Below are 25,540 nucleotides of genomic sequence, written 5' to 3' on the forward strand. Positions count from 1 at the left end.
CACGCAAACACCTTCCAAGGGAACCAAAGGCCACATATTTTATCCTAATGTAGTCAGAGGCTTCAGTGTCTCGGTCAGGGCCAAGGTCCCCGACTGACCCCTGGGCTCATCTGTTTCATGCCAAACAGCTGAACCAACACCGTCTCTGGAAGCCCATCATCACCCAAAAACTTAATGGCAAATTCAAGGTCAAGAAAAGCCAGTCCCACTCTTAAGCATCTCTTGCTGTGGCCTCCTAATGGAAGCCAGGGCAGAAGATGATATTGGAAGGGTTAGCAGTGTGGGTGACAAGCTGGAAACTGCAGGTTTTGTCAGAGGATCTGATGTACAGAGCAAAGGGTTACGGGGAAAGGGGGAAAGGCCCCCTTCGTCCTAAGTGTAACACAACCCACCGACTAAACCTTATTGCCTGACCCTTCTGACTGCAGATCTTTTCCTATTTTAAAAAATACAATCCAAATGCCTTGAATTTCTGTGTGACTTGCTATCACTTGCATAAAAGTAAAGTAAGTGAAAGAGATGTTTAAGTTTGATTACATTTATTGCATATAGTCAATGTTATGCTGGTATACATGCAGGCTTCTCTCTGGAAATACACAAAAGAAATCAGTATGGAGAAGGAAGCTAGGTGATGGAGGTCTGCGGAGAGAAAGAGCAGTGCCTTTCACTACAGACCGGTGGCTCTCAACTGGGGGACATTTGGCAATGTTTGGAGGCAATCAAAAATTGATTGTCATGGGCTTCCCTGGTGGCGCAGTGGTTGAGAATCTGCCTGCTAATGCAGGGGACACGGGTTCGAGCTGTGGTCTGGGAGGATCCCACATGCCGCGGAGCAACTGGGCCCGTGAGCCACAACTACTGAGCCTGCGCGTCTGGAGCCTGTGCTCCACAACAAGAGAGGCCGCGATAGTGAGAGGCCCGCGCACTGCGATGAAGAGTGGCCCCCGCTTGCCACAACTAGAGAAAGCCCTCGCACAGAAACAAAGACCCAACACAGCAAAAATAAATAAATTAATTAATTAATAAACTCCTACCCGCCCCCCCCCAAAAATTGATTGTCATAACTGGGGAGGTGGGGGGGGAGAGGTACCACTTGGCGTCTAGTGGGTAGAGGCCAGGGATGCTGCTAAGCATCCTACAATGCACAGGACAGCACCACAACAAAGACACAATGAATTATTGGGTCCCAAATGTCAGCAGCGCTGGGGTTGAGAAACTCAGCTGCAGACCCTCTTTGGAACAGCTTTAGCTATTTTTACCATGCGAATGCATTACTTTCTGTTTTTAAATTTAAATGTATCATATATACAATAAGGACTATTTAGCAGCTGTATTTAATACATAGAGACTATTTAACAGTTTTAAAAAAATAGAATGAACATCCTCTATACCATCCAGTCTTATATTTTTACTTTTGAAAAAAACCAAGAGAGTCGCTAAGGACCTGGGGAAAGCTGGAGAGACTGGAGTATGAAAAGAATCAGGCAGCAGACCCTTCCAGCCTGGAACGCTGGAGGGGAGCTGGAGGGGATCTTAGGGAACACAGAATCTCAGAACAGCTAAGAGACGTCGCTGCTTGGGCCAACTCCAGTCAATTGGCAGCGGTCACCTGGAGGGTTGCTTGAACGTAACTCCATGGGAGAGAGCACCACGACAGACCGGGGGTGTCTGCTGTGGTATGCGGGTGGGGGAGGGCAGGGCTCAAATGTCACATCCCTGGGGCCTAACCCCTTCATCTTTCACGCTCAAAAACCCAGAGGCAGGGAGGTGAAATGACCGCTGCAGGTCACACCATGAGCTGGCAGGAGAATTCAGCAGGGGTCCTGACTCTCAGCAAAACATTCCATTCCTCTAAGCCAGGGCTCAGCCAACTATGGCCTGTGGTCTACCCATCTGTGTCTGGGCCCATGAGCTTAGGATGGATTTTATATTTTTAAAGGATCAAAAAAAACAAAATATTTCATGACACATGAAGAGTGTAAAAAATTCAGATTTCAGTGTCTATAAAGTAATTTTTACAGGAACACGGCCACACCCATTCATTCCGTGTTATCCACAGCCGCTCCTGCACTACACCGGCAGAGATGAGCAGTTGCAACAGAGATCGCACGGCTCAGAACACCCAAAATATTCGCTAGCTGGTCCTATACAGAAAATGTTTGCTTACTCCTCCTTTTCCCCAGCATTTCTCAAACTTTAATGTGCATACTAATCACCCAGGGGGAGATTGCTAATACTCAGGTCTGTCTTAGCCTGGTCTGGGGTGAGGCCTGAGAATCTGCATTTCTAATAAGCAACCCCGTGATGCCGGTGCCGCTGGTCCATGGGCCCCACTGTTGAGGACAAAGTGTGGATCCCAAACCAAGAGCATCAGCAGCACCTGGGAACATGTTAGAAATGCAAATGCTCAGGGCCCACCTAGACCGACTGGATCTGAAACTCTGAGTGGGGCCCAGTGAGCTGCATTTTATTAACAAGCCCTCCAGGTGACTGGGAGGCCCACACAAGTTTGAGCATCACTGATTTCCACCACACTGCCTTGTGTGCGGGTTAAGACTCTGCGAGACATTAAGCTGAGCCTAACAAAATCCAGTGTCAGAATGGATACACTTTGACAAACACTGAAAAGGCAGAAGTTTCCTTCAACATTCCACCTGCAACTCGGCTGTGATGAAGCGGATGGTAGCCTAACAGAAAATTCTGTTTCTAATTTATGAAAATGTGTGGTTTTAGTCATAGGAACTTCCCATAAGAATATATGTTTGCCAACATAGCTAAATAATACTTATTAGCACAACATTTTTTAAAAAGAATGACATAGTTAATAATACAAAGACAGAGAGAAAAAATAAACATGGTGGGGGGCATGATCTGAAGTCCTCCATAACCATGCTCAACTGTCAACTGAGCTTAAAGGGTTTCCACAGTCCATACTGTCTCCTGGTTTGGGGCCAGCTTTGGAAAATAGTTAACTCACACTACTGTCTTTAAACTTTTCAAAGTTGGCCAGCTAGGGATAGACCCATTACAGTACCCCAAGACATGCATATGGGAACATCCAGGGCAGTGTGGGTCATAACTGCAAAGAAGAGGGACCAGCCTAAAAGGCCAGCAATGAGAGATGGGTTAAGTCAACTATAGCACATCCATGCTCTGGACAGGCATACATCATTAAAACAGACGAAGCAGATCTGAATGCATGAACTGAGAGGTTACATATCAAGTCCAAAGGTCTAGAACACCATGTAAGTATGAGTCCATGTGAATATATTACAAATATTTAAAAAATATCTATATGCATAATTTTTTTCCCTAAAAAGACATACAAAACTGTCACTTTGGAGGAAAGGGACAGATGGAGGGGAGGACAATATACTTTTCATTTCATAACTTTCTGTACAGTTTGAATTTTTTTCAGTGAATGACAAATATTTGTTGAGCACCTATTATGCACCATTTTAGGCACCAGGATACAGCAGTGAACAGAAGAAATCCCTGCCCTCCTGGAGCTGACATTCTAGTGGAGAGAGGCAGACAATTCATGAAATAATAAGTGACTTTCAGAGTATGTTTGGCATTGCCACTTGAAGTGTGGTCCACAGGTCACTGCCAATCCACAGTTTGTGACCAGATGACAGTAGATAAGGAGCTGATACTGTAATGTAGCTCAACTATGGCACCAAGCACGCATGTAGTTCACTGACATTTTTTTTTCTTAGCAAGACTTTCTCAGGACCTCCCTGGTGGCGCAGTGGTTAAGAATCCACCTGCCAATGCAGGGAACATGGGTTCAAGCCCCGGTCCGGGAAGATCCTGCATGCCGTGGAGCAACTAAGCCTGTGCACCACAACTACTGAGCCTGCACTCTAGAGCCTGCGAGCCACAACTACTGAAGCCCGCGCGCCTAGAGCCTGTGCTCCACCACAAGAGAAGCCACCACAATGAGAAGCCCACGCACCACAACGAAGAGTAGCCCCCACTCGCCGCGACTAGAGAAAGCCCGCGTGGAGCAACGAAGACCCAACGCAGCCAAAAATAAAATTAATTAATTAATTAAAAAAAAAAAACTTTCTCAATGAAGGAAGCAGACAGCAGAAGTTTACAGTCCACCACAAACTTCTCATGTTATCGTGAACCTGTAACCAACAGTTCCTGAACTAGCTACTTCGAGTATCCCTGGGCTGGAAGTTGTAAATGCTGTGAATAAAACAAAAGGTGGGAGTAGCACTATTAAAAAGGAGTGGTTGGAGAAAGCCTTGCTGACTTGCTGAAACAGTGACTTCTGAAAAATATTTAGGCATGACAACACAGTAAAACATCAAACAATGTGGGCCAGGATAAACTTGGCTTCACTCACCAGGAAAGGTGTGCAGACCCAGGTGAAGGTCCCCACGGCGGCCAGGTAGGCAGATTTCTTCAGCACCTTCAGCTCCTCCTGCCTGATGGCCAGTACCTTGTCTTTGAATGCCAGCTCCCAGGCGTAAAGCTTTAGCACTTTGATCCCATTGAGAATTTCATTCATCAGCTTAATCCGATTGTCTTTGCTCTTCATGTGGGCCACCTTCGAAGAGAGGAGCAGTCAATACCACACCTCGGGGCTGGCTGCTCACTTCTGGCCCTGGCATCAGACCAACACTCAACAACCCCACCTATTAAAAATGGGCTGTCCTAGGGGTGGGAAAGCTGGCCTGCAATCCCTACGGACCCTAACTCTTGACCCTGAGAGCACTCCAAGGGATTCTTTTTTCAAGGGAAAAAAACCTGCTTCGAATCACATTAAATTTGACATCAGAGAAACCTCTTAAATTCGGAAGGGAGGAAGAGAGGCAAGAAAAACCTTACATGCCCTACTCTGCTGATCTAAATCGAGAGATGATATTTTTTTTCTTCCATTTTCTTATTTTCTTTATTGCTTTTCAGGCAGTACATGGTTGTTAAAATACTGAAGTGTTTCTGTACCAGCCAGCACTGGTTCTGACCACTTGGGTGCCCATGCTGCACAGTTGTTAAATTTTTTTTTTTTTTTCGGTACGCAGGCCTTTCACTGTCGTGGCCTCTCCCATTGCGGAGCACAGGCTCCAGACGCGCAGGCTCAGCGGCCATGGCTCACGGGCCCAGCCGCTCTGCGGCATGTGGGATCTTCCCGGACCGGGGCACGAACCCACATCCCCCGCATCAGCAGGCGGACTCCCAACCACTGCGCCACCAGAGAAGCCCAGTTATTAAATATTTTTAATGCCACCTGGCACTTTCCTTACGCCAGGCACTTTTCTAAGCTTTTCAAGTGCATTTAGTCCTGCTCACGAGAAGCCTATTATTAAGTGTTATGTCATTCCTGGGTCACAGAAGAGGACAGTTTAAGCAACATGAGGTCAAAGCCAGAGGCTGAAGCCATTTCAGAGGTGGGCCGTTCAGGGAAGAGGCTAAGAGGCGACACAGCCCCATGCCCCTCCCACGCCTCTCCTCCCTCCTCCCCAAACCTCATTCCAACAGCCCCACGTCCTGCAACTCTTCTCTCCTTCGGCATCACCAGCGCGGCCAAGCTCTCTCATTTGAAATTCCACAGGCACATCATAAATAGCCATCAGTGGGGGAGCAGAGGAATGAACTCTGGCCTGTCTCTGTTAAGAACCATCAGGCACGAGTTCAAGACAATGAAGTCAGACCACATGGCATGCTGCAGAAAGATCCCCCAGGCATGGCGTCGGACGATAAAATCACTCTGCCAAACGGGCCTGTTTGTGTTAAAATATATATGGTGATAACACCATGACACACACACACATATACACACCAAGCCTAACTATATAGTCAGTCCGATCTCTATATAAACACATAAAAAGTTCTAGAAGGATTTGCTTCAATGTGTTCACCGTGTTAAGAGGACAGGGAAGAGGGGCTTCCCTGGTGGCGCAGTGGTTAAGAACCCGCCTGCCAATGCAGGGGATACGGGTTTGAACCCTGGTCCGGGAAGATCCCACATGCCGCGGAGCAACTAAGCGCATGCACCACAACTACTGAGCTTGTGCTCTAGAGCCCGCAAGCCACGACTACTGAGCCCATGTGCCGCAACTACTGAAGCCCGCGCGCCTAGAGCCCGTGCTCCGCAATGAGAGAGGCCACCGCAATGAGAAGCCCACGCACCGCAAGGAAGAGTAGCCCCTGCTCGCCGCAACTAGAGAAAGCCTGCGTGCAGTAACGAAGACCCAACACAGCCAAAAATAAATAAATAAATAAAATTAATTAAAAAAAAAAAAAAGAGGACAGGGAAGGGGACATGCCCTTTTAATCTATACACTTTTATACTACTTGAACTTTCTTTTATAATGAAAAGGCATTCACTCTGTTACTTGAGTATTTAAAAACTTTAAAAATACGAAGTATCTCTGAAAATAAGGAGTTTAACCCTGCGACCAGCATAAGGAAATGGGGAGAAAAGCAAGGGGTGATTTTTGCTCAGCTCTTGAAAATGCACACACACAGAAAGGAATACACCCATGGGAAATAAGGAATCTCTTGGAGGGTCACAGATGGGACTTCAGTCACTGGCCCATGAGGTCTAACTATTTCGGGAGCTCTCAACCTCAGCGACCCAATGTAATAACCTGGGAAGCTTTAAAAACTCCCAATGCCCAGGTCTCACCCACATTAGATGAATCAGAATCTCCGGAATTGGGCCTAGGCATCAGTATTTGTTAAAGCTCCCCAGGGGGTTCCCACAGGCAGACAAGGCTGAGACCCCCAAGGCCTGTGCAGAAGGAACTCAACTAACACCCAAGTGGAAAGGCCTTAGGCAGGGGTGCAGCTTGGAGCCCTGTGCAGACACACCCCCTACCTGGTAGGTCTTGGTCTTCATGGCCATCACTGCATTGAGGGGAACCATGAAGATCATCACAGCCACTCCAGCCAGAACAGAGGGGCCCAGGTTCTATGGAAGGAACAAGAACAAAGGCCTTAGCACGGGGCTTCCACAGGCTGAGCCACCCAGTGTAGCCGCATGACTTTTCAGATTTATCCGGGAGCATCCCTTGGGGTCCCACAAACCCTGTAAGAATGTTCAAGGCCACAATCCTTTATCCGAAACCCTTGGGACCAGATTGAGTTTTGCAAATGAGAACTTAAAGATTTCAGAAAGGTAACAGGATGTGGAGCAGAAAACAGTGAACACGGCCCACCTGACGGCTTATCTTGTTCAAAGGTCCTTGGCTGGCGCCTGGGTGCTTGGATTTTGGGAGGGTTCCCACTATTCTCAGAACTGATAAGAGTGACTCACTGCGCCTAAACTGTTTGCATGAACAATATGGTTTCTGCTGATTAACCCCTTTTCCCTCTGGGAGTCTGAAGTTTGGTCTGTGCCAGGCAGAGGCTGCCGGTGTGACCAGCCCCCAATAAAAACCCCGGGCACAGGGTCTCTCCTGAGCTTCCCTGGCTGGTAACATTTCACGTGTGCTGTCACAACTGTCACAACTTGTTGCTGGGGAATTAAGTGCATCCTGTGTGACTCCAGGGGGAGAGGACTCTTGGAAGCTTGTCCTCGGTTCCCTCCTAACTTTGCTAATGTTGCTGTAATAAATGAGAGCTATGAGTCCTCCTAGCAAATCACGAACCTGGTGGGGTCTCGGGGACCCCTGACACAGGTAGATATGCCTGTATATCGCACCTCCACAGGGCCCTGGCATAGTGCTCCAGAAGCAAATGCAATGGTTTTTTTCAGTAGCAAAATAGGAATATTCCCACGAGAGGGATAAGCAAAATTATAAATCACACATCAGTTCAAGTCAAGCCTTGCCACCAAATAAGTTAAGAAAAACTTTCAATTTTCAGAGCTCTTTGATTTGGGGACTTGTAGATAAGATCCTGTACACTGTTCTATTATCGCATTTGCAGATAAGGAAACTGCATCTCAGAAAGGTTAAGTGGTCATGACTGAGACAAGATACACATCAACATTTTTCAACTTCCAAGTTACACAAATAAAAAGAGACAGCCTACGAAGTCCGTCCAGTGCACACTTGCTTAGCTGAGACAGATGGAACTAAAGGGTAAGCGTGTTAGTCCCTTCCAAGGAGGCACCCTCGGGGTCTCCAGTCCTAGTTACCAAAAAAATGCTGCTACCGCTTGTTTCTGTGATGGATCTCTGCCCAGTGAAGATTAATCCACCTCTAAGCATGAAGGGGATTTCTACCAACAATCTAAAGCATTGGGAATCAATTCTGAGAGCAAATCATAGTAACTAAAGACACCAAGCACGTCGCTGTACCATGTACTGTTCAGGGAACACTAACCTGTGCTGATTTATTCAATCATCCCAACATCACTATGATGAGGTCCCCTTATTATCACCAGTTTACAGACGAGAACACCAAGGCTTAGAGACATTAAGGAATAAGGTCTGGAAGAGGCAGGATCTGAACCCAGGCAGCCTGATTTCAGAGCCACGCTGTCCCCCATTATCTTATGTCGTGTTCTTGATTGTCAAATAGAGAAATCCTGCTTTTGGTCTAAAGCAGCGGTTCCCAACCAGGGAGGACTATTCCCCCAGGGGACATCTGGCAACATCTGGAGACTGTCACAAGCGGTGGTGGGAGTGTGGGGGAGGGGAGGTGGTGTGTTATTGGGATCTAATGGAGAGAGGCCAGGGATGCGGCTAAACATCCTACAATGCACAGGACAGCCCTCAACAAGGAAGAATTATCCGGCCCCAGATATCATTAACACATTCAGCAACTCTCATCTAAAATAAAGCAATTTTGTAGTGGATCACAAATCAACCCTGAAGGCAATTCTAAAAGAAGTGTTCTATGGCAGCACTTTCTGGGGAAGTAGATGCCCCAAGACATCTACTAGATGGAAGAAGTCCATCTAACTGAGAGGGAAAAAGAATCAGTGGAAGCTGCATTTGTCACAGCCTTGAAGTTTGGGTGGGATTCCATCAGTAGGGAGGAAAGAGGAAAGGGAATTCCTGGTGGAAGGAAAGACACGTGCAAAGGCCCAAGGGTAGAACAGGATAAGGCACATATTAGGCTATAAGCATCTTTGCTTGTCATCTTTATATTTTGGGAACTGCCCCTCCCCGTGTGGAAGGGCTGTCAATCACACCTCCACCCCTTCCACAATGAGAGAGAGCATGTGACCCAGGGTGGCCCATCAGAGAACCCTGCCTATTTCACAGTGATTGGTTCAGGGATGTGGATAGGACTGTGCCGAGCCAATCAGAGCGCCCCTTGGGACCCGGCTGAGACAAAGAGGAATGCAAAAAGGAATCTCTTTTCTCTGGCACCACTATCTGTGAAGATGATATAAGCCCAACACTACGGAAGCCATTTGAAGAAATCCCACTGAGAATGAAGTCAACTCAGAGAAACACAAGGCTAAGAAATGATGAGAGTATGAGACTGAATTCTTACAGCACTGCTTGAAGTCCTGGATCCATCCCTACCTGAAGCCAGACCCTGGACTTTTCAGTTACATGCACCCATAAAATTCCCTTTATTTGCTTATATTACTCTAAGATGCATTTCTATCCCCTGCAACCAAGAGACTCTTAACCAACATAATTTGGGACTTGTGAATAAATGAGTTTGGTTAGCATTTGGGACGATACAGAGGGAGAAATACAATGTATATGTTATAGGGTTGTTAATTACATACACTGTCAAGAAGAGACAAATGCAAATGAACACCATGCCACCCTGGAGAACATAACCCAACAACTGAAGAAAGTAATAAAATATCCAGGAACTGGCTGACAGGCCAGAAAATAAAATGTGAATGACAGCAAGAAGTGCCAGTGAGCTACAGAGGTTCTTATCACTGACACCCACTCACTCGCCCCCAATGCCCACACAGGGAGGCCCCTCCCCACGCGCCACGGGAATGACATCAAACACACACCAGCCACAGGAGGTAGAGGGCAAGGATGACTTGCAGAGGGGCTGACCAGATCATGTTAATGTACGTGGCCAGGTCCATGAACCTCTGGGCGTCCACAGACATGAGGTTGACGATCTCCCCGACAGTGGACGATTTTCTGGCTGAATTGGTGATCACCAGGGCCTGGAGACAAAGGAGAGGGAAAAGAGGGTGAGTGTGACAGGCGACAGCCCAGCGCCCTCCCTCCAGGCCCACGTGGAGGAAGGAGACAGCTCAACAGTCGAGAGGCCACTGCTCTTTTCTCCTCTCCTGGCGGCTTATCTGCCTTCCCAGCCCATGTGTCTCATCACAAAGCCCACTCTCTTATCGACAGCACTCACTGCCTCCCCGTCCTGAGCTCTTCAGTATGGAAGGGACCTCAGAGGTCGCCTAAACCAGGGCTTCACACACTTGAGTGTGTACGCACCCCCAGGGAGTTCGTTACGATGCAGTTTCTGATTTCATAGGACTGGAATAGGGACTCTGCATATCTAACAAGCCCCCAGGAGATGCTGACGCTGCTGGTCCCCAGATCACCCTGAAGGACCAAGGTCTCAGCCAGGGTTTCTCATCCTTGGCATTAGTGACATTTGAGGCTAATTTTCTGAGGGCCCGTCCTGTGCATTTCAGGATGTCCGGCAGCATCCCTGGCTTCCACCCGCTAGATGCCCCCACCCCCAGCCATAACAATCAAAAATGTCTCCAGGCATCGCCAAACATGCTCTGGAGGGACACATTCATCCTGGCTCTCGATGGTTTCACGCTGTCACCTGGGGAGTTTTAGAAATACTGATGCCTGGGTCCCACCCTCAGAGATCATGACTTAGTTGGTTGGGGTGTAGCCTGGTCCTTGGAAGTTTCTGAAGCTCTCCGGGTGAGTCTAACTTGCAGACAGGGCTGAGAGCCAACGATCAAGTCCATCTTTCCTGACTACCTGCTGAATAGTCTCTTCTTAACCCACATGGCCCAGAGGCTAAGAAATGAAGGGACCGAGCAGGTAATCCAGGTCCTTTAAGGCTGCCCGTGCCCAGATACCTGCTGAGTATCTGTCACCCAAGGAACATACCATCTGCTCAGTTCAGATGGAGAGCTAGAACACACTCACACACAGACTGTTAGCAGCAGAGCACGGATTCAAACCTGGATCTCCCCAAATCAAGTGCCATCTAAGAAATTCAATTACCCTCAGCTGACCCCAGGGCTCCCGGACACACCACAGGCTCGCCCTTGGGATCAGCTTTGCTAAGCTCTCAGGCCTGACGGTCACTCCCTGCCGCCCGCAGCCACTCAGGCCACCATCATGCCACTGGTCCAGAAGCTGGGCCTGAGAGGTGACCCGGCCAAGCCCCCAGGGGTTCCGCGGGCCCACCTTCCGGTACACAGCCCCGACGACGGCGGTCTTGATCCGCATGCCGCTGACGAAGCAGATGTGGAAGTACTGGTGCAGCACGAGGGTCTGCAGGCAGGCGCTGATGAACAGCAGCGCCGTGTAGAAGTAGCCCTGCCAGTCTGGGGCCTTCCTGTCGTTCACGAAGCTGATGAGCAACCTGTGGGGCAGCAGGGACAGAGCCCCACGTGAAAGACCGCGAAATGGGTGCACGTGGGGACAAGTCCTCTGGCTTCCGCGGGTGACCTTCTCCCGAGCCAGGCAAGGCAGGCACTCTCAACGCCAGTTTTATGGATGGGAAGCCCAACCCACGTGGCGATGCCCATGCTGGGGCGGCGGCGGGGGGGGGGGTAGTAATCACGGCAGGGCGCGCAGCCCCGGGCTTCTCGCATTGATCTCTGCCTCATCACCCAAAAGTGACCAAGTAGAGAGCACAAGGGGCGGAGGGAGGGAAAAAGAACGAACATGTGGCACCAAAGAGACAGACAGAAACAGGGAGGGAGGGACGTAAACAGAGAGATGACCTCCTTTCTGGGTTTAGGTTGCAGCTTTCATGCAATCTGACATTTCCCTGCTTTTGGTTTCCCAAGATAATCCTCTATCTTCCCCCTTTTGGCTTCAGGGGAGCCTGGTAAGGTTTCTGTTACTTGCAACCAACATGGACTTAATTAAGATGGTTGTATTAAAGCAAAGCATCAGGCAAAGCAGGTAAGGATGTAGAGGCCTGGCCCTGTGCCCTCGGGAGCATGCCACGTGACCCTAAGGGAGGGTGAAGGGTGTCGCAAGTGGAAGGTCAAGGACGTGAAGAGCTGACCGGCTGAGAGGGAAGAGGCCTTACTTTAAGATCTCTGGGCCGGTAAACATCATCAGGTCGTGCACAGCCTTGAACAAGAAGCTCATGAGGAAGTAGGGCCCAAAGGTCTTGTATAACACCTTGAACAGGGACGGGTTCCAATCCTTCTGGGGGGACTTGACAATCAAAGCCTCGGCCTCCTCGTTCACATCCACCTTGGAACTCCCTTTCGGCTTGGCGGGATCCTTGGAGGAGTACACGATCTTCACCGGCTGTCTGGAACACAAGGAGCAAGGAGCAGTTGTGGGGTCTGCCAGGCACTCAGCCCACCGGCCAGGAGAGGGCCGGAGAAGGCCCCCACAACAGGGAGGCCTAGCCAAAGAAAACCAGTCGCTGCAGAGAAGCAGCTTAGCATGGTGACTCTGACCACAGACTCAGGATCCTGGCCAGCTGTGTGACTTTAGGCAAGTGCCTTAACCTCTCTAGGCCTTAGTTTCCTCATCTGTACAATGGGGAAATAGTAGGACCTACCTCAGCTATACATGACTTAATATATGTAAAAGGCACAGAAAAGTGCCAACCCCAAAATGACCTACAGATTCAGTGCAATCTCTATCAGAATCCCAGCTGGCTCTTAATAGAAGTGGAGAAGCTAATCCTAAAATTCATATGGAAATTCAAGGGATCCAAAATAGCCAAAACAATCTTGAAAAAGAAAAGCAAAGTTGGAGAATTCACATTTCCTGACTTCAAAACTTACTATGAAACAACCATAATCAAGACAGGCATGAGGTTGAGCATATACAGAGATCAATGCAACAGAATTCAAAATCCAGAAATAAACCTGATTGATTTTGATGAGGTTGCCAAGGCCGTTCAATGGGAAAAGAATAGTTTTTTCAACAAATGGTGTTGGGAAACTATAGATAGCTACAGGCAAAAGAGTGAGTTGGACCCTTACTTCACACCATATACAAAAATTAACTCGAATTGGATGAAAGACCTGACATAGAGCTAAAACTATAAAATTCTTGGAAGGCAACAGAGGGGGCAAAACTTTAGGACCCTGGATTTAGCAATGGATTCTTAAATACGACCCCAAAAGCACAAGCAACAAAAGAAAAAATAAACTGAACTTCATCAAAATAAAAAACTTTTGTGCTTCAAAGGACACCACCAAGAAAGCGAAAAGACAACCCACAAAATGGGAGGAAGTATTTGCAAATCAAAACTCTGATAAGGGACCTGTAACTAGAGCAAAGAAAGAACTCTTACAACTCAATAAGAAAAAGACAACCCAACCATAAAAGGTGCAAAGAAGACATGCGAACGGCGTAAACACATGTAATGTTGCTTAATTAACATCTTAAGTCATCAGGGAAATGCAAATCAATACCAGGATGAAATACTGCTTCACACCCGCTAGGACGGTTATCATCAAAAAGTCAGATAACAACAAGGTCTGCAAGGATGTTGAGAAATCGGAACCCTCATACATGCCCCTGTGAAGTCCCCTCCCACTTGTAATAGGATATTGCAGAAATGATGAAGAGAGAGTGTCACTCCCAAGATTAGGTTGCAGAAAACACTGTGGCTTCTTTCTTGCCCTCTCATGGATCATTCACCCTGGGCAAAGCCAAATGCCGGGTCAAGAGGACACTCCACCAGCCTCCTGGAGAAGCCCCCATGGTGAGACCTTGCCAACAGCCAGCACAGTCTTACCAACCATGTGCAACGTGGAGGCAGATTCACGGCCCCGGTCAAGGATTCAGAGGACTGCAGCCATGACAGACCCCGAGCCAAAACTACCCAGCTAGACCCATCCCAGACCCCTGACCCAGAGACCCTGTGTGACATAGTAAATGTTCATTCTTATTTAAAGCTGCTATGTTTGGGGGTGACCTGTTATGAGGCAACACATACAGCTTCCCTCTCCCAAAATGCAGTCAAAGCAACATCCTCAAAAGGCCAAACGTGGGCTCCATCCCTGAAATGTGCACCCAAGCTTCATCCCCATCGTCCACCCGACACAATCATCCGCTGCATGAGCTCACTGAACATCGTTTAATCACAGGGGATTCCTGCCTCTCCCATCTAAGCCACATCTGACCATTTGGACCAACTGAAACGCCCTCCTGGAGACCACAGCCTCCCAGCCTGCCTGGGCTCCCTCCTCCGTCCCCACTCCAAACCGTGGGCACTGGTCTGGGCTCTGTCAAGTCCGTATCCTTCCCCTCGATGCTCCTCACCCCAGGAGAGGACCAGAAACATGGGAATCATCCCTGAACCCCTCTCCTCCAAGCTCCCAGCTCCAGTCAGGCACGTGTTGTGTCCATCCCACTCCCGGGATGCGTGCAGTCATCCATCCACGTTTTCCATCACCACAGCCTCTGACCCACGCAAGTGACCATCGCCGGGGCCTCCTCCCCACTCCCCCCATTTCCTTCCACTCTCGTTCCCTAACAACCAAGTCCCTGCACGGCAGCCAGTGGGATCCTCCTGAAGCGCATCACCCCAACCTCAACTCCACTGCTGGCTTCCCACTGCATCCAGAATAAAATCTAAACTCTGGGTGAAGTTGTAGAATTTCCTATGGCTGCTGCAACAAATTAACACAAACTCAATGGCTTGAAAAAACACAAATTTAACATCTCATAGTTGTGGAGGTCAGAAATCTAAGGTGGCTCCATGTATCTCTAGGACCTGTCAGCTGTGGAAATCTCCCTTCCTAGTCATGGAAGCGTACATTCTTGTTTATTGGCAAAGCCGTCATTATTTAACTCGTATCAGATTCTGACTGGCACAAGTAACATTCTTCACTTCAAAAACCTGGAGGGTACTGGGTTATTGGGCAAACATCTAACTACTGTTCAAATGTTTCTAGGAAGCTGAACTAATTGTTCCAATGAATGATGGAAAATATAACAAAATATCAAGATATCCAAAGCAATATGGATGAAGTCTTATTTAGCATCCTTTAGTACACTGCCAACTGTCATTTTAAATCTCAAGTATGGTATTTAAATGGAGACTAAAGGAGTGCTTCCTTGCTATATAAATAAAATGCTTGATTTGTACAGATTAAAAAAAAAAAGAAAAAAGAAATCTAAGGTGGGCCTGCAGGATCCATGGGAGAATCTGTTTCCTCCTTTTCCAGCTTCTAGAAGGTGCTTACAGGGACTTCCCTGGTAGCGCAATGGTTAAGAATCTGCCTGCCAATGCAGGGGACATGGGTTCAGTCCCTGGTCCGGGAAGATCTCACATGCTGTGGAGCAACTAAGCCCACGCGCCACAACTACTGAGCCTGCGCTCTAGAGCCCGTGAGCCACAACTACTGAGCCCGCGTGCCACAACTACTGAAGCCCGCACGCCACAACTACTGAGCCCATGTGCTGCAACTACTGAGCCCGCATGCTGCAACTACTTAAGCCTGTGCGCCTAGAGCCCACGCTCCACAACAAGAGAATCCACCGCAACGAGAAACCCGTGCACTGCAACAGAGTAGCCCCCGCTCACCAAAACCAGAGAAAGCCTGCACGCAGCAACGAAGACCCAACGCAGCCAAAAAAAAAAAAAAAGAAAAAAAAAAAGCAGCCCACACACCTGGGCACGTGGCCCCTGCCTCCACCTTCCAAGGCAGCCGCTCAGCATCTTCTCTCTCTCACCGCCTGTCTCCTCCTTATAAGGACCCTCGTGATTATGACATCAGGCCCACCCCAATAACCCAGAATAGTCTCCCATCTCAAAATCCTGAACTGAATCACACCTGCAAAGTCCCTTTGCCATGTAACATATTCACAGGTTCTGGGGATCAGGATGTGGACATCATTTTTTTTGGGGGGGGGTCATTCCACCAACCACAGAGGATTATTTCTGTTTTTCGTGGTGTCAGTGTCACTGGGTAAGCTCTTTCCCTGCTCACTTTACTGACTTCCCCTGAAGCTGGGATTCTGGCGAGGATTTTAGTATGATTTCATTCAGCACACACATGCCCTCTTGGAAAGGAGGACAAGAAGGCAGGACAGGGGGGCAGGGAGTGGCTGAGTCGCTCCCCCCTCCGCATTCATTTTCTGCACCACGTCCTAAGCTGGGCCCTGGCCCTGGGCCTGCCTGGGCTGCCACTGACCCAGACTGTTTTCTGTGGCCAGGAGACGGGCGGCCAAAGGGCCAGGGAGAAGGTCTCAGGAGGGCAGAGAGGAGGAAGGCTCAGGTCTGGGGGGAAGGGGTCTAGAGAAGTGGAAGGGACCAGCTACGGCCGAGTCAGGAGAGAAAAAATACCCAGTGAACAAGAGCCCTCCAAGGGAAGCCAGCGCTCCTGGAGGGTGAGGAAGAAAGCAGGGCACCTGAATGGTCTGGCTGGGAAAGAAAGGAAAGTTGGAGAGGGAAGGTCTGAGTCAGAAGAAAACTGCTCAGGACAGGGGAACAGGAAGGGGTGGGGAAGCTGGAGGCTGGGAAGAAAAAGGAACTTGCTTACCCAGGGGATTTCGATATGGGCAAAGGTGCCCATTGCTCTCTCCTCCACGAACGCCCTGCTCTGGGCCGGGCCCTGGGGAGAGCCCCACCATCGAGCAGCCCCGTGAGAGAAACGATCAGCTGTGTGAGGGGGACTATCATGGGGGCTTCCTGGAGGAGGGGACATCAAAGCTGAGACCTGCATGATGAGGGATCGAGTCCACTTGGGGAGGGAAAGGGTGCGCTAGGCAGGGGGAACAGGATGAGCAAGGCCTGGAACTAAGAGATTTTGAAAAGAGGTGAGGCAGCCCTTCCAAGAACCTCAAGTAACCAGAGCAGGGCTGAGAGAGCAGACTGGGAGGTGCGTGAACCAACCAAAGGGCCATGAGGAGCTACTGCAGGCTTTGTTTGTAATTTGTTAAACAAATAAGATCTCTAATGTTGAGGCAAAGGCAAAAATCTCAAACTTATAAAGATCATAGCTCAATTAAAACTAAATTTTCTGGATGTACTCTGAGCACTGTCTTTGATCCATAACACCCAGTATAACACAGAAGGGCAGATTTGACCTACAACTGCAGAGAATGGATTTTACATCCTTAACTCACATTTTCATTCTCCTTAGAGCTCACAATATACGGGATAACAGTTCTGGAAACCACAGATGGGCATGGCAGTCACCTCCCCACTCCCACCCCTCCAGCCCTGCAAGGAAGGTATAGCCCTGGCAGGGTTCTGACTGTGTTGAGCACAAATACAAATGACTCAAGATCATCCTTTCCCTTTTTGTTGTTGTTGTCGTAGAGTGCTTTTTGTTTCTCAAAAACAGGCTGTCAAGGGGGTTTCTCACCCTCTGATGTCACAATGACTGCGCCAGAAACCAGACCCTCTTTGAGTACAGGACCATCCCAAAGGAACAAGATCCTACCAGGCATCCATGTAGGTGAAGAGCCTGCCTAAAATCACCTAAATCTATGGGGGGGGTTGTTTGTTTATTTGTTTGTTTTTGCCACCACCGACGGCTTGTGGGATCTTAGTTCCCCGACCAGGGATCGAACCCACGCCCCCTGCAGTGGAAGTGCAGAATCTTAACAATTGAACAGACAGGGAAGTCCCAAAATCACCTAAATCTACACTCTCAACTCCAGCTTTGGCCTAAATCCATACACAGAGTGTATTTTTTTTTTGCAAGTTTAAATATACCTCGATTTTTTTCAGAAATGCAGTCAGTGTGCAAATTAAGTTCTGTTCAGAAATTTGCCAAGCATGAGTCACCACTTTGCAAAAACTTGTCCACGAGGGTGATGATGGTTCTGATCTCCACAACCGCAAGACTGGGTCGGTGAGGATTTGCCGCTGCCACAGAGAAGGCTCCACTTATGAGCACTCAGCGATTCTTCATTCTCTATTCTAGCATGTACCTGCGCGTTTACACACAGACATACATGGATGACGTTTTATTACAAATCCCTTGCCTTTTCGTTTTCTGTTAAAGTTGAACAAGAACACTTTGTTGATTTTTAAAGTAAGATACACGAGTGGGTTATTTTTATATATTTCCTTAAAGTACATTTAAGGAGGTGTTACAATATCTTTATTACTCAAGGGGGTAATGGGTCTGAAAGGCTGGCTTAACACCTGTATTTTGGAGCATTTTGTTTTCTTTGTTTTTGTTTGTTATTTGCTGTTTGCACTCCTTTATGAAATAGACACAATTAAGTAAAATGGTCACCTTTTCTTTAAACACTACTGCTTTTTTATATATTGCTTTATTGGAGTATAACTGATGTAAAATCAAGTTCACACATTTGAAGTGTACAATTTGATGAGTTCTGACATATTTACACACCTGTCACACCATCAGGGAAACCAAGATAATGAACACGCCCATCACCCCCAAAGAACTCTCCTCTCTGTAATTTCTCCTCCCATCTCACTACCTCCCCCTACCTCAGGCAACCACTGATCTGATTTCTGTCACTACAGACTTGCTTTCATTTTCTGGAATTGTATATAAATGGAATCACCTAGTATGTACTGTTGCCTGGCTTCGTTCACTCAGCGTAATTATTTAAAGATTTTCATGTGGCTGAGTGTACCAATAGTTCATTCTGTTGTTTTGCTCAGAAGTGTTCCCTTGCATGGCTACACCGTGATTTGCACATCTATTCACTTGTTAATGGTTGTCTGGGTTACTTCCAGCTTTGGCCATCACACATAAAGCTGCTATGAACATCCCTGTAAAAGTTTATGAACATATGTCTTCAGTTCTCTTGGGTGTACACCTAGGAGTAGAATGGTTGGGTGGTATCATAACTATTTAACTTTTTTAAAAAACTGCCCAAGTCTTTTCCAGAGCCGCCAAACCATTTTATAGTCATTCCAGCAGGAACCACGGTCCAAAATGGCCTTAACCTATGGGAGGCCATAAGTCGAGAAATTTCCACTCCATTTTGTTAAACTCAAAATCATCTAATGAAAACTCATGAGGTACTGGATTTTAAAACCCAAAGGTCAGGGGAGCAGGGGAAGCAGCTCAGACCTGACTCCCGAGAGGAGTCACTCAGGGGTGAGGAGAAGAACTGGGGGCGGGGGTGGGGAGGTTGAGACCCGAGGCCAAGAAGCCAAGGTAGCCCTCCTACCCAGGCCGAGGTCACCTGCTTCCTGGGAGCCCTGGGGCACCCAGCAGCCCAGAGCACAGGACTCTCCCCTCCCCACCCATGCCCACAGGGGTCACAGGGCCAGATGTGGCTCACGCCTCTGGGAACAGAGCCACTGACCCATCTGCCCCTACTCTCGCCCCACAAACCACCTTCCCCAGCACAGCCTAACTGGTTGATATAAAACAGAACTCTGGGCATGCCGCTGCCCTGTGTAAAACCCAGCAGTCTTCTCACCGCATTTGGGATCAACCCCTAAGCCAGTACCATAGCCTATGAGATCCCTGCAAACACTTTTCCTACTTTATCTCCTCCTGTTCTCCCCACCTCTCACTCCACTCAAGCCATACGGGGCCCCTTGCTGCTCCATAAGCATGCCACACTCACCTCTACCTCAGGACCTTTGCACTAGCTGTTCCCGTGAAATGGAAAGCCCTTTCCCCACATTTGCACGCAGCTCACTCCCTCCTTTGACACGAATCTCTGTTCAGAGAGGCCATCCCTGACCACCAAACCTGCATCAGCTCCCGCAGTCACTCTCACCTTCATCTCCCCATTTAATCTTGTCATCACACTAAGGCTCTTCAAAGTTTCTCAACAGTGTGTGTGACTCCCAACTCCCTGTGTCCCACATGGAATGTAAGTGGCACCAAACAAGGAGCCTGTCTATCTTGTTCCACTCTAAACCCCCAGGGCCTAAACTGCACTCAGCACATCAGCAGTAATCAACTGCATCTGCTGAACGAATCAACGAAGGGCCAGGCCCATGATGGAGCTTTATGCTGTACGGCCAGTCCTCTTCCCACAAAGCCTCATTGCCAGCCCCTCCTATAACATCTGCAGCAACCGGCTCACTGGGTGAGCCCCAGGGGACAGCACGGTGGGCATCCCCTGCCACCCAACGTGGGAAGGAGACGGAGCCAAGCAGTCAGCGAGGCTTGGGGACGCAGCCTTCTCATCAGGAAGGGGGCTGCAGGTCAGGCCGAAGGGAACCAGAGACGGCACTTCTGCCTGAAAACCTCCAACTGGGTCACAGACATGGGACCCGTCCAGAGCCGTGTGTGCACAGAGCACCGGCCATCTCCTCACAACGCCCAACCACAGAGGCTCAAGCTCAATCCGCCTTCCAAGGGACAACTTCTCCTCTGTCCGTGGCCACCCCGAACGCGCCACGGCACAGAGTCACAAGTCCTCTGCTGATGTCCTGGTGGCCAGCACAGATGTCCCACATTCCCATCCACAGCCTCGGCCTGAGTGAAGACCTGGAACTTGGGCGCTCCTGCAACAGGTGAGGAATCGGACCTAGAGCCTGGGCCTCTCTCCTGGGAGGCCAGCTGCTCTGCGGGGCCACACACCAGGCTGGGCTCCCGTCAACCAGCTCTCCAAGGTGGACAACAGGCCCAACCCCGTAACGACAACAGAAGTAATAACACCGTCCCCTGCCACCAAATCCCTCGTGATTTCTCTTCCGGCTCCTCTGGACGCAGGATGCGTCTTATGTCAATGTCATGTCCTGGTTTAATCGGCAGCCGTTTCTCTTTCTCACTGGTGCATAAAATAATGATGCATCGCACAACTGATGACGTCCTATATTTGATGAAATAAGGTATGTGCTGGGGAGGCCCTGGCCTGATTCCCCAAATAACCCGATGACAGAGCTCGGGGTTGGCATGCAGCTCTCATCGGTGAGAGTCTGAAATCCTGGACACCGAGAGTGAACCCTGATGTAAACCACAGACTCGGAGTGACAATGCTGCGTCAACGTGGGCTCATGGGTTGTCACCAATGTGCCCCTCCGATGGGGGATGCTGACAGCGGGGGAGGGGTGCACCTGTCTCTGCACCTTCTGCTCAGAACTGCTGTGAATCTAAAACTGCTCCAAAAAATAAAGGCTGTTGGAAAACAAAAATCCAGTACAGCCCAAATCACCGTCAAATGGGGCTTCTTAGGCTGAACACCTCAAGAAGTAGTTGACGTGGCGTGTTGAACCAAAACATTTAAAACAGCAAGAACATTCAGGATGCCAGACGGAGAGAAGCAGGGAAAATGAGACTGACTCGGGGAGGGCAGGGTCACACAGCCAGGTACACGCTCACCAAAGGTCATGGCAAACAAAATGGTTCTCCCACTTGACATCTTTCTCTCTTCTTTCCCACCCAAATTGTCTTAGCTACACGCCAGACTCTACCCCATTCTGCAGATGAGCAAACCGTGGCTCGGAGGAGGGAAGCAGCCCTCCCAGGGCCATGAAGCTAGTAAGAGGTGGAAGGATGGAGCTACGGGGTCGCCCCAGGGAGTGCCCAGCTTCCCCGGGGCAGGATGCCTGGCACTTACTTTCTGGATTTTGCACATTCCTTCTTCCAGTTCTTTACCAAAACGGGCACAACTTGTGCTGACGTGTCCTCCTTATTCAGGGACCAGAGGTCAGTGCTCTCCAGGGGTTGGCGGTAGCCCTGGACCATCATCCTGTGGCCGAAACACAAGGCGGGAGGCAATGAGAGTCAGAAGGAGGAGGACGACGACCCTCCCTGCCAGCACGGCCATGCGACCGAAGGCGGCCGCAACTCAGGAATATTTCAATAAGGAATAATGGACATGTGGGCACATTAAGTCATTATTGCTAATTTTACTGTTAGGTCACCCAGGAAAAAGCCTCATTTTTAGAGATACATACAGAATATTTAGGAGGAACAGCAGGATGGCTCTAATTTACTTAAAAAAAATTTTTTAAGGCGAATATGACAAAGCACTAACCGTCGTTAAATCAGGTGATGAGTTTATTGAGGTTTATTAGACTAGTCTTTCTGGTTTGAATACTTTCATGATAAAAAGCAAACCTAATATTTTAACTTGTTATTTTGAAACATTTCAAACTCAGAGAAAAATCACAGGAATCTTACAAAGAATTCCTGTCTACCCTTCACCTAGTTCACGACTGTTAACATTTTAAGTGTGCTGTATCTGCCTCTGTCTCTAGATACATACATATGCAAACACATACAGGCAGAGCTCAGAGATACTGCGGGTTCGGTTCCAGACCACCGTGATAAAGTGAATATTACAATAAAGCTAGTCACAGGAATTTTTTGGTTTCCCATATTAAAGTTATGTTTACACTATCCTATAATCTATTAAATGTGCAATAGTATTATGTCTAAAAAAAACCAACATACAGAGCTTAACTTAAAGATACTTTATTGCTAAAAAACGCTAAGCATCATCTGCACCCTCAGCGAATCCTAGTAATAACATCAAAGATCATGGATCACAGATCACCATAAACAACAACATAATAATGAAAAAGTTTGAAGGATGGTGAGAATTACCAAAATGTGACACAGAGACACAAAGTGAGTGAATGCTGTTCCAAAAATGGCGCCAAAAGACTCGCTTGATGCAGGGTTGCCACCAACCTTCAATTTGTAAAAGACACAGTGTCTGCGAAGTGTAATAAAATGAAGTATGGGCTTCCCTGGTGGCGCAGTGGTTGAGAGTCCGCCTGCCGATGCAGGGGACATGGGTTCGTGCCCCGGTCCTGGAAGATCCCACATGCCGCAGAGCGGCTGGGCCCGTGAGCCATGGCCGCTGAGCCTGTGCGTCCGGAGCCTGTGCTCCGCACGGGAGAGGCCACAACGGTGAGAGGCCCGCATACCGCAAAAAAAAAAAAAACAACACAATGCAGTATTTCTTTTTTCTGAACCATTTCATAGTAGGTTGCAGACTCTACACATCTTTACCCCTAAATATTAGTGTGCATCCCCCTAAGAGAAAGGACGTGCTCTGATATAACCAGAGTACGATGACCAAAATCAGAAATATGAGCCTGGCTGGCAGGACCTACAGTCCATATTCAAATTACACCAACTGTCCTAGCGCTGTTCTTTCACAGCAACTGAAAAATAGTTCAGTAAGACAAATACTAAATTAAAAAAACCACGATGTTTGTAAAAAGTCTAGAAAGACAAGGAAACATGCTTGGGGGCTGGGGGAGGGATTTTAATAATCCCCAGTAGGATGCTGACAATGTAAAGAAAAAAATGTGCAAATAAAAGCGAGAGAGAGGCATGGACATATATACACTACCAAACGTAAGGTAGATATAGCTAGTGGGAAGCAGCCGCAGAGCACAGGGAGGTCAGCTCGGTGCTTTGTGACCACCTGGAGGGGTGGGATAGGGAGGGTGGGAGGGAGAGAGAGGCAAGAGGGAAGGGATATGGGAACATATGTATAACTGATTCACTTTGTTATAAAGCAGAAACTAACACACCATTGTAAAGCAATTATACTCCAATAAAGTTGTAAAAAAAAAAATGTGCAAATAAAAGGCAGGCGAGAAGGGGGTATATTGAGCTGTGGACCGCGGCCGCCTCTGGTGCTCTGTTGCTATTGGTCCACACTCTTACCACTTTTCCTACGGTGCACGGGCATTATTTTTCTCATGGGGGGAAACAATGCCAACAACAATAATTACACCTAATGCAAAAAAACAGCCAAACCCAAAGCTGAGCCAAGAGCGTGCAGCTTCTTGCCCAGGCCAAGCCGTCCACAAAGGTGCAAGCTGTTTAGGTTTATGCATTTATCACATGAACGTGGGGTCAGGGTGAGTGTCTCTGAGACCCCGGCCCAGGGAAGGCACACTCAGGACACAGCCCCATCGGAAAGGGCAAGGGAGGAAGAGCAGGGGCCCTAGTGGCACACTCACGGCCCAGCAGCCGCCCGAGGTTTGCGGACCAGGACTTACCCTGTGATCCACCAGAAGGTGATCCTGGAAAGGAAGGAGGCGCTGGATTCTGGGCAAGGATTCTAGTGGGGAGAAAGCACAGGGTAGGGAGCAAAGGGGAAATGAATGGTTAAACTTCTCATCTACGCCAGCTCTAGGCAGGGAGCAGCCAGCTGACTGCTCTTCCTCCCAGTGGACCAGCGGCCACTCTCATGCCACCGGTTTTCACCCTGAAAGGGCTTCCCTCCTGAGCACCAGTGGCCTGGAAAGAAACACCTGGCAGCTCCTCCAGTTTTACCTGGTAACTGTTTCCTGAGTGTCTGCTATGTGTAAAAATGGTACAATGTGTCCCACACCTGCCTTATCTTATATCCCCACAGCAACCCAATAAACATGGCCCTGCTGTTGTCCCTGCTTTAGTTCATTCATTTGTCCATTCAACAAATATTTATTGAGCATCTACAATGTGCCAGGCACTCAACAAGGTACTAGCATTATCTCATATCCTCACAGAACCGTAAGTGTGGTATTACTAGTATTCCTATTTCCTTCATTCATTCATTCACTCATTCAACAAATATTTTCTGAGCACCTACTATGTGCCTGCCACCTGTACACAAATCTGAACAAACAGACAGAACCCTAGACCAGGGCAATAACACCACCTGCTACGCTCTCTGCTAGCTAGCTCTGTTTTAAATGTTTTACACAAATTAACTCATTTAATCTTCATAACCACACTGTGAAGTAGGTAAAAGCATCATCTTCATTTTGTAGTTAAAGAAGCTGAGGGGCAGAGAAATGAAAAGACTTGCCCGGGGTGCCAACAGCTAGAAGCAGCAGAGATAGAATGTGAGCCCCAAACAGTCAGGGTCCGGAGAGAGACATTAATTAAACGATCACGTGAACAAATACAAAACCACAACTGTGACAAGGATCATACCCCGAAGGCAAGTCAGTATTACCAGTGAGATCACTGGTATCTCACTGGGCTGATCTAGTTGACAGAGGTCAGGAAAGGCGTCCCTGAGGGAAGATGGTCAAGCTGGGGTCTGAAGAGTGAGGAGAGGATAACTAAGTGAAGGGGAAAGGCAAGGCAGTCCCAGCAGAGCGACTAGTGTGTGCAAAGGCCCTGTGGTAGAGGGGAGCATAGGCAGCTCCAGGAACCAAGAGGGGGCCTGAGTAGTCTACACTGAAGGCTGTGCTCAGCCTACGCTGGAGGCCACATAAGGGACTTTGGTCTCCATCCCAAAAGCAACAGGAAATCATCAACAGATTCTAAGCAAACTTTCAAAGAACCTCTTTTCCAGAGCCACAAAGATGAGCTCCAGTTCAATGCCACACAGGCAAGGAATGGGTAATCAGCACAGAGCCTTTGAGACTGCACACAAGGGCCAATATGTTCAGGTCTAAATCCTGAAACACAAGTGTTAGTGTAGGTGGGGGGTCACCAGGCAGTGATGAGATCATTAGCCGAGGATGTTGCTCTGCGTTCCTGCATTTTGCAGAGATAAGATGCTGGGGAGCCCCATGAGGGAACAAACACACTCTACCCAAGTGGTTGTCAACCCTGGCTGGGGGCACTCGAAAAAAAAATACCATATCTGCCCCACCCC

General features: G+C 48.5%; 1 protein-coding gene across 2 annotated transcripts in view; it reads right to left on the reverse strand.

The window, feature by feature from the left end:
• ABCC1 (ATP binding cassette subfamily C member 1 (ABCC1 blood group)) overlaps positions 1-25,540 on the reverse strand; it is a 136,256-nt gene that overhangs the window by 54,186 nt on the left and 56,530 nt on the right. For both annotated transcript variants that reach the window (XR_014296030.1, XM_082644056.1), the window contains exons 6-12: positions 23,946-24,007; positions 21,539-21,670; positions 12,138-12,368; positions 11,282-11,459; positions 9,895-10,056; positions 6,836-6,928; positions 4,358-4,561 (exon numbers count right to left, since the gene is read on the reverse strand). Coding sequence is in view for 1 of the 2 variants with exons in the window: in XM_082644056.1 (XP_082500182.1) it covers positions 4,358-4,561; positions 6,836-6,928; positions 9,895-10,056; positions 11,282-11,459; positions 12,138-12,368; positions 21,539-21,670; positions 23,946-24,007 (1,062 nt within the window). In the remaining variant the exon portion in view is untranslated. The remainder of the gene's footprint in view (positions 1-4,357; positions 4,562-6,835; positions 6,929-9,894; positions 10,057-11,281; positions 11,460-12,137; positions 12,369-21,538; positions 21,671-23,945; positions 24,008-25,540) is intronic.

Source organism: Mesoplodon mirus, assembly GCF_964341445.2.
Source record: "Mesoplodon mirus genome assembly, chromosome: 15".
Classification (NCBI taxonomy): Eukaryota; Metazoa; Chordata; class Mammalia; order Artiodactyla; family Ziphiidae; genus Mesoplodon; species Mesoplodon mirus.